Source organism: Erigeron canadensis, chromosome 4 (assembly GCF_010389155.1).
Source record: "Erigeron canadensis isolate Cc75 chromosome 4, C_canadensis_v1, whole genome shotgun sequence".
NCBI lineage: Eukaryota > Viridiplantae > Streptophyta > Magnoliopsida > Asterales > Asteraceae > Erigeron > Erigeron canadensis.
The window spans coordinates 20,253,726-20,264,119 of NC_057764.1; the positions used below are offsets into that span (position 1 = coordinate 20,253,726).

Below are 10,394 nucleotides of genomic sequence, written 5' to 3' on the forward strand. Positions count from 1 at the left end.
AATGATTTTTAATTAGACTTTTAATTACACGGTTGGAGGTTTAAACAAATACAGTAAAACAACCCAACTCATTTCCAAAATTAAGACCCCGCTGCTCGAACTTTACTAGTTAATATTATGTCATGGAGACCAATGATGATACACACCGTGGCTTGGTAATCTGAAGGATTGATATTTTAGACAAGCATGTTTTACCAATATTTTTATTATCGTGTTTACGGATGAACGATTTATGGGGGTTTTCTTTGGACTTGGATTTTTGTTGGGCCAATAGTAGCTTTTGACCAATAGGTATTTTAACAGATTTTCAAGCTTTATATTTGTTTTTCTAACTTGAGTGAAGGGGGGAATTTTTGACTTTTAGAATGAAAAAAAAAAGCCTAAAATTTAAAAAGGATTATTGAATCTTAGCCTTAATTTTCATCTAAGAGTCAAAATTACCTTAATTATTATTGTGATGTTAATTGTTTTTAATATTGTTGATACAGTGAAAGACTTTATATAATCAAATACAATTGTCAAACAAGGAAACAAACAACTTAATGAACAAGAATCCTAATTAACTTTATGAACAAGAAATATAATTTACTTATATACATAGTTTCCTTAATACGCCCCCACAAGATGGCTGACCCGTCAGGGAAGCCCTTCTTGGACTTGAACTCGAAATCTTGGACTTGAAATTGTAGACAACTTCCTTAATACGCCTCCACAAGATGATTCACCACATCTTGGACTTGACTTGAAACATTGATCTTTGGCTACCGGTTTTGTTTTTGACATAGCAAAAAACCCGATTGAGGTACGAAAAGTTTGATGAAAGAAAAAAAATAGGTTTCTCGTTGGAGCAAAAAGAAAAAAAAAAAAAATAGGTTGCTCGTTGGAGCAAAGAGAGAATTTTTTTTTTTTTTTTGTAGGAATTGAAACTGGCCACTACGTTACAAACTTATGAATGAAATTGCTCGTTGGAGCTTTTGATTAATGAAACCGACCACTACGGTCTGAGCATGAGAGGAAAAAAATATAACCAGCCACTACGGTATGGGCAAAGATGAAATTGCTTGTTGGAGCTTTTGATTAATGGAACCGGCCACTACGGTATGAGCTGAGATAAAATTGCTCGTTGGAGCTTTTAATGAAGCTTTTAATTAATGAAACCGACCACTATGGTATGAGCATTGAATGAGATTGATGAGAAAACTCTTATTTTTCTTTTTGAAGAGTTAAAAAGATGATGTTTTTGTTGGTATGGTTGAACTAAAGGAAAAAAAAAAGAATTAACTTGAAAATTTTGTTTCTCTCGGCTGAATATTATTGATAACTATTGGTTTGATGATTTTTTTGGATGATGGGCCAAAAGAGAATATTGCTTTGACTTTAGGATATAATTTTTTTTACGGTGTGGCATGAAAGTTTTACGAAGAACAAAAAAAAATGGGTTTAATAATTAACGAACGATGAGTTTTATTTTTATTTTTTTATAGGATTTTTGAAGAACAATTTGCTTGTTGGAGCGGATTTGGTTATGAATATCATATTGTGATGTGAATTGTTCTTAATACCGTTGATACAATGAAGAACTTTATATAGCCAAATACAATTGTTAAACAAGGATACAAATAACTTAATGCACAAGAATCCTAATTAATTTTATAAACAAGAAATATAATTTACTTATATACATAGTTTCCTTAATACTTCCAATTAATATTAGTCAAAAGGTAATGATCAATACTCTTAATTGTTTAGCCTAAAAATCCACTTAATTAATAGGATCGTGACATGTGGAAAATCAAGGGTTAGAAAAGATCGAGAATTAATGAATTACATGTATTAACAAGTGGATATATTAGAATGATTGGTTAGGAAGATTTATCATTTTCATTAGTCAAAACTAGGGTGTGATACAAATAGAACCTAGTAAAGGACATTATAGTCTTTTCACACTACCAAGTCTTCTAAACAAGAAACAAAAACAGAACAGCAGCCGTAAGTGGGCGACAAACAAAATAAAACATACGTGTCCATCATGCCAACATCCACAAAACTCAACTCAAACTCATACCTCGTGTGCCGTCGTCCGTACGTATTTGTTGGACCATCACATTTCCACCGGATAAATCATAAAAATAAAATAAAATAAAATAAAATACATTAACATAATTCTCCAACCATTATCTTTGCTTGATATTCTCTTAATAACAATTCACTTTTCAACTTTACCTTTGAAAAGTTAATTTCTATTTGAAAAAACAAAAAAACCTTAACAAGTTCTTAAGGTACGCTTTAATATTTGGTAATTAAGGATAAAACTTTTTTAAGCTTTAATTTTTGATTTTTTTAATAACTTTTAATATGTTTATTTTTCATTAACTTATGAACCTATTAATAACATCAAATTAATTTATTTCATTCCTGTATTAAAGAGGAATATATTGTCATCAATAATTTAACTATTAATTCAAAGAAATTATAACTTCAAAAGTTTGACTGTTTGAGACACTATTGTATCCAGCATTTTATCCTGGTCATTTTAATATAAAAATCAATATTTGGTTACATTTATAATTATAGTTAAAATATAAACAACAACAAAAATTAAGTCACCGAATATTTAATTCCATTGAACAAAAATTACATAGTAATTAATTACGCCTATCTTTTACCGAACAACAAATCGAGAAATTACACGCAAATTTCCTCCAACATGCTGCAAAAAAAGTAGATCTGGTAAACGACGTCGTATTCCTACTTAGTAAAAAAACAATCCTCTCTTTAACAATACTAATTACAATTCCGCCGGCGGCGGAAAGTTAAGATCAATTCCGGTGGATCTCGGCGGCGAAAGCTTCAAGTCAACCACCGTTGATGAGTTAGAGTCATCACTTTTTGAGACACTTGCTTCATGCCGAAAATAAAAAGTTGGTTTCGCCGGCGGCGAATAAATTCCGGCAACGTTGACGGCGGAGTAACGGTGATCGTGGTACGGGAATTGTATGGCGAACGGTGTTGGAACACCGTACGCAAGGTTAAGGTCTAGAAGTGGGACCGGGGCAGAGTCCGAGGATTCGACCGTACTGGTCTGACTCGGACTGCGCTGTCCCGGTCCTCCGCTAAGACAATTATTATGTAATTTAAGAAAACCAAGATCATCATTTGATGGAAAATTAGTCTTGGCTTTGACGCCACGGAAGTCACGCGCCGCCTTATCGTAAGCACGCGCCGCCTCTTCCGCGGTATCAAACGTACCTAACCATACTCGGCTTTTCTTTCCGGGGTCACGGATTTCGGCAGCGTATCTACCCCATGGCCTCTTTCTAACTCCCCTAAAATGTGGCTCTTTAGTGTTTACTCCACCGACGGCGTTTACGTTTCCGGCGGATTTTCCGGCGGGTTTCACTTTTGGTGCCATTAGTGGAAGAGAATTGAAGTTGTGGACGGAAAGTGTAAATGTGTGTGTGTTATGTTTGGGGGAAATAAGGAGTTCGATAGTAGTGGTTATATAGGGGGATGGTCAACCAAGAGATTGACTAAAAGGTTGGCGGCAGGCGGCACAAAAGGCGTGTGGGGTCACGTCGATTAGATGAGAATGGAGTGTATATAGTATTTAATTCCTTTAAGTATATATGTTTATAAATGAAAATACGGCGGTATTAAATTAATAGTTATTTGTTATGTGATAGCGGATTATACGAAATAATACGAAATAATTATTTGTTATGTGATAGCGGCTTCAAATATGGTGGACGGCCAGCCGCGCATTTAAGAGTGTTTTCCCCACGCGCTTTGTTTTGTGTTAGTTACATACTTACATGCATAATTCGGAATGGATCGGATGTATGATGAGAAATAACGAGTGTAAGGAGCTTCTCAACTATTTTTGTCAGTACTCGTCGACTGTAGATGCAATTGGCACACTTAGACTATCCGGAGCTAACGCATGTTTTTTCACTTTTATTTGCTTCTGACCATCCCAGAACGTCCGAAACATTACTCTGAGGGACGTTCTATGTCAAAAAATAGGAAAGACATGTAAAAATAGATGCTCCATTTGAAAGAGAAATGAGCTATTGGCTCACTACCCTACACTCAAAAAAAAGAAGTGAAACATAAAAGACAAAAAAATAATAATAAAAAATAAAGGAATGACTTCTATTTTTTAAGGTCTTGTTCTAAGTAGATAAGATGAAAAGCCCCATGACGACTAAGATGCTACATGGTATGAGATGTCATCATGAAGGGGAACTAGAGAAGCCTTACTTCTCATAGTCTTATGTCGGTTGGGGTGTGCTAATCAATTTATATTTATATTTACTAGCACGGTACAGCGCAATGCGGCGGTGGTCGTGGAGGAGAGGTGTGGTGGTGGGAGCGCCTGTTGGTGGTGGAGACGACGTAAGTGGTGTAATAATTGTGTAATAGTAATTGATTTAAAAGGTTAATGAAGATATTTTAGATAATTTCTCCATGTAACATTTAAAGAGAGAGTTGTTTTTTTTTTATTAGATATTATAAAACTATAGATTAGGTGTATAGGAGAATCAGGATCAAGAAATAGGGGTATTTTTGGTATAAAAAAAGTGTTGAATCTCTTAAAATAGAATAATTCAATATGTTTTATAAAAGATCATAGATATATATATTTATATATATATTAATAATTTATATATATATATATATTTATAATAAAGCTCATTTACTATGAAATTTTGATGTCGTTTTATACCAAAAAATTGTCGTTTTGCTCACTATTCACAATGGCAATTTTAAAATTAACTAGTGATATTTGGGCCTCACTTTGCGGGGCTCCAATTATCATATTGATACGGGTTTGTTATGGTAGTCTATTTGCGTTAAACTTACTAAAAAAATTCAAAACAAAAAAGGTGCGGAAAAACCAAGATATAACTCGAAGAAAACACAAAATGTTATTGAGAGAAAACTAAGAAAACCGCAATAAAAAGTATGCAATATCGAATAGATACATTTAATTTGTGCAATAAACTAAAAATCAAAAACGAAGGAAAAACAAAATGATGAGTAAAAGTTTTCAATATATTAATTGAGAATTCAAAAGCAAAAAACTATGAAAAAATCAAAAACAAAAACCCCAAACGGGATCTAATATGGGAAAAACCAAATAGTAACGTGGGGTATAAGATGAATCAATAGAAGAGAACACAAAAGCAAAAAAAATTGTGCAAGAACCAAAGAAGAACAGAAAGAAAAAAAAAACCAACGGGATCCGACATGGTAAAATCGAAGTAGTAACGTGGGATGTAGGTGGACTAATAGAACTGTGTCACATGACGGTGGGTGAGAACACAAAAGCAAAAAAAAAACTATAAAAAAACCAAGAAAAAACCGGAGAAAAAAACTCAAGCAGAATATGATATGGCAAAATCCAATTAATGATGCATGGTATAAGATAAACCAATAACATAGAACACAAAAGCAAAAAAAAAAATGTTCGAGAAACCAAGATAAACCGAAATAAAAAAAATCCAAACGGGATCCAATATGCCAAAAATCTAAATAGTGACGCGGAGTATAAGATGAACCAATATAAGTGACACACAAAAGAAAAAAGAATTGTGCAAGAAACAAAAAAAACGAAAAAAAAACACAAATCGAACAGGGTCCAATATGACAATATCTGAATAATAATGCGGAGTTTAAGTGAACTAATAAAACAGTGTCACGTGACTGTGACACTGTTCATTAGTTTCATTGTTAATGATATTACAATACAATGTCAACCACATGATTATTTAATTAGTTTCATATTTTATTTTACTTTTTATTTTTTTGAACGATATTTTATTCTACTAGTTTCATATTTTAAATAATAACAAATACTTTTATACGCTATTATTTTATTACGATTGCTATGATATTATGCGTTTACGATTGTTCGCTCATAGTGCTTCTCTAATTAACATGATCTTATATATATATATATATATTCCTACAACGCATTGAATTATAACGGATACTTTTATACATTGTTACTTAATATGGTTCATATGTTTGATATGTGGTAAATAGTAGAAGATATGTATAATCACTTTGTGGTTATTTTTAATGTCATGTACTAAATAATAATAATAATAATAATAATAATAATAATAATAATAATAATAATAATAATAATAATAATAATAATAATAATAGAGGCTTTTATACGATGTTGTTTTACTACAATTGTTAAAATGTTATTTCTTTGTCAACGTTCGTCTAGGTGCTTGTGTAATTAGCGTCAGTTTTATGATTACTCTAATAGCACATGTTAAATGGCAGATACTTTGATACCTTGTTATTTTACTATGGTTGACATGTTATAATTCGTTATAAACAACCAGAAATATATATATATATACATCGGTTTTTGTAATCAGATTTTCTTTAATATACGTGAATACTAGATTTTAGACCTGTGTCCAACACTGGACACAAGACTTACGATATTATTAATATTAAACATTATTACATGTAACTCATAAAAGTTTAGAAGTTTAAAGTTAAAGATATAAGTAGATACTAAGTGTTCAATTCAAATGCCAAAAATGTTAAGCTAATAGAAGGAAAATAAATGTAATAAAAGAACATTGAAAGCACATACCCTGTTTCACCATTTGAAAGACTTCTTTATAGACGAAATTTGTTGTACTATTTTTTGTCTTCTCATCTTTGTCATATATTAACACCTTAAAGCCCCTCTCGACTTAACTCGAGATACACCAATATACAATTGTTCATGTGTGAAACCGAGCTTTGTAGATAGGCACCAACTTTAATAGCATTGTAAAATATTTTAGTTATTTGCTTTTTATTAGTTAAATAAAATTGTTTAAAAAACTAAATGGTAACATCGGCGAGAGTCAATTTAATGAAATCGATCAATATGATTGATTAATAACTTTTTAGTTCAACTGTGTTTTAGTATAATAAAATATTAAAATTAAAATAGAACAATAATTACTATTAAAATCTTAATATAATTACATTAAATTTAATTTATTTTTAACTAATTATATATATATATATATATATATATATATATATATATATAAGGGGATGAGAATATAAGGCTGTTAGGTACCTAAGCTTAGACGTCGGACACTCACATATTAATTTTTTAAGCCAAAAAAACATGGGGACCCGGACATTTATTCATTAAATAATAAATAATAAAATATTAGTATGTGAGGGGTTCCACACCTAAGCTTAGGTGTCGGACAATCTTATATTCCCTTTTCCCATATATATATGATGGAACATATTATTGGGTATATATTAGTTATTATTTTATTGGATAACTATTAGCTATTATTTTATCGCATATAAATTAGCTATTATTATTTATTTATTGTATTAAAATTATTGGGTAAAAAATGTATATTTGTGATGGAAAACAAAAAAAGTGTAAATTTGTTATTATTTTCTTGAATAAATATTAGCCATTATTGTATCGGATATATATTATCTATTATTATTTATTTATTATATAGAAGTTATTAGGTAAAAAGTGTAAATTTGTGATGGAAAACAAAAAAAGGTAAATTAAAGTCAAAATTGAAAACAAAAGTCATCATTAAGAAATCGAGACCTGTGATTGGTTGATAAGTTATTAGAGCATCTGTGTTTTAGTATAATAAAAAATGTTATTACATTCCACATAATAATAAAAAATATTTGTTATTAGTTATATATATTGGTTTTAGGTAAAATAAAAAAAAATATTAAAGTAAAACAAATAAAACAATAAGTTTTTGTTCACTAATAATCACCGTGAATCATGAAAATCATCGTACATCAATTGCTTCGTGAATCTTCGTGTATCAATTTAACCATGATTTAAGGGTTAAAATCTTGTTTTATTTCTTTTACTTTAAAACCTTGTTTTACAATACCCAACCCCTATTTATATTTGATAAAATATATTCATGAGATCAACTGTTAAATAAATTGTTATTAACAAAAACTTTTTTTGATAAGGTGTTAATGAAATCTAAACATGACAAAGACGCAACGAAGTGCGAGTAATCTTACTAGTTCTTTTATAATTTATTGGCATATAAATTTACGCGTGTAGTCGTGTATCTCTAAGTTATCTACCAATAAACTAAAACAAAATTAAACCTTATTTAAATGACATGTGGCACAATACTTGAAGGACACATATCCTTTATTAAAATACATATTAATACTAATAATTATCTAAAATATCGTTCTTTTATCATATACTAAAATAAGTTTCATATAAATTAAATTGATGGATTAATTTAATATATTAGTTAGTAATAATCTTATGATGTATTATAATAGGAAACGAATTGTTAACATATGTATAAATCTAAATTTCATTGTCTCGTCAAAACCTTATGCCAAGACAATTGCAACTTTTAAAATCGAGATTGCCCTTATTTTTATTATTATTTTACATAGATTATCAATTTTTTAATTTAACCAATAATTTTAACTTTATATTTATATTGTAACAAACCAAGATATGTCAATATTGGATTTGTTTGTTCACAGTTTGCCTTGCCATTAATTTATCCAAATATTTATTGATGTGGTAATTATTCATGCAACTATAGAGTTTTTTCTCCAATTAAGTAAAGAAAAAAAAAAACTATATGGATATTAATTATATATTTTTTTTTATTTTTTTGAAATGCAATTAGGGTCACTCACCGCACCTCTTTTTGCAATTAGTGACAGTCACGCGATCGGCTCAATACCTTTCAGGGCGAAACCTTAATAATTAGAGAAAACCTCTGCTTGCAAGACTCGAACCCGTGATTTATACACATCCAGATTATATTATAGATCAATACATGTGTTGATAATGACAGCTAAACTATAATTTTGTGTATTTTTGCAATAACCGGATTGCATTTTACAATTTATTTTACGTGTTTGAATTTCGTATTTATACTGTTTTACAAAAAATAGATTTATATGTTTACATTTTAGTTTTTAGGAATAAAAACTTTAGTATAAACTTTTATTAATACACACAACAAACATTAAAAAATAATTTACGTCGATCGTACATCGCGCATGGATAATAGAACTAGTTAACTATAGAAAAATGGTGTTCTTAATATTTTGATAAATAATACAATTATTTTATACATATTATTATATAAAGTTATTTATCGCAAAACCCTTACCATTATAAGGATATACATAACACTAATATACTAACTTTATAATGATATCTATGCTAATACTGATATGTAGGTCTTAATATAGAAACAGTTTCCAAATGGTCGAAAACACAAAATTTGGACAACATTTCTAGTTTGTATCATTTCAAACACTTAAAAATAGAATCATATATATTTTTAATTGGTCAGCTATCAATAATAATATCAAAAAGCATCAAATTGATTACATAAAATGTAAGCTAATATAATTGAAAGTGCGGTTTGGATCGATTAAATCACGATCTAACAACATCTAAGTGTGCGGAATCCACTTAGATTCTTCTTTGAGGTTTCTGAATAATTATGAACATATAATCACAAATACACATAGAATAAGAGATAAGAACAGATGTAAAACTCGTGAATATCATTAATCATAAGATTACAATCACCAAATCCGTATACATCTGACTGACACGGGGTATAGATCTCTACCCCATGCGCGTTGAATAGTTTCTGTTGCAACTCAAACCATTAACCTGAAACTGTAACCTAGTTCTAGTATATATAGGCTGCTTCACGGGTTGGGCTTCTATCTTGTTCATGGGATTCGAGTTTCTTCACACGAATTACTAGCCTCGTGCTGACGTCATCACGAGGTGATGATGATGTACCTTGATGATGCCTTCTTTTCATCATAATCAGCCCTTGAAATTGCATTGCAACGGACAATAATCTATGCACGAAACGTGCATCTACGATAATGACATAAGTTATACTAAATTTGCTCGAAAGCACAAACAATAATGAATTATAACTATAAAAATTTATCCTACTAATCCTAGTTACCAGCCTTTACAAACTTCGAGTCATAGCATAAACAAATACATTTATACATTCATAAGATTCCACTATTAGAGTGTATTAAAAACTTGTATATAAAAGTATACACTCAACTAAGGCTGACAATTTTGACACGCAACCTGTTAACACGACACGACCTGTTTTTAACAGGTTTCGTGTTAAAAAGTCAGAGTTACAATTGTATTTGGAAGAGCCAGGAATGGAGAGGATATTGAATCTCGATGTGTTGGCTTTCTGGAAATCCAATGAGTTTAGATATCCCATACTTGCAAGGATGGCTCGAGACTTTTTGACCATTCCAATATCTACGGTCGCATCAGAGTCTACATTTAGTGCCAGCGGAAAAGTACTTAATAAACATCGAAGTTCACT

At 30.3% G+C, this 10,394-nt stretch overlaps 1 protein-coding gene across 1 annotated transcript; it reads right to left on the bottom strand.

Moving 5' to 3' along the window:
• Nucleotides 1–2,598: 2,598 nt before the first annotated feature.
• LOC122596246 (ethylene-responsive transcription factor 11-like) lies at nt 2,599–3,482 on the bottom strand. The gene has a single exon (XM_043768795.1). The coding sequence runs from the start codon at nt 3,410–3,412 to the stop codon at nt 2,789–2,791; it is 624 nt and encodes a 207-aa protein (XP_043624730.1). The 5' UTR covers nt 3,413–3,482; the 3' UTR covers nt 2,599–2,788.
• Nucleotides 3,483–10,394: the final 6,912 nt, after the last annotated feature.

What these genes read in the sequence shown, in the direction of transcription:
- LOC122596246 (XM_043768795.1), bottom strand. Translation starts at nt 3,412, where the DNA reads ATGGCACCAAAAGTGAAACCCGCCGGAAAATCCGCCGGAAACGTAAAC.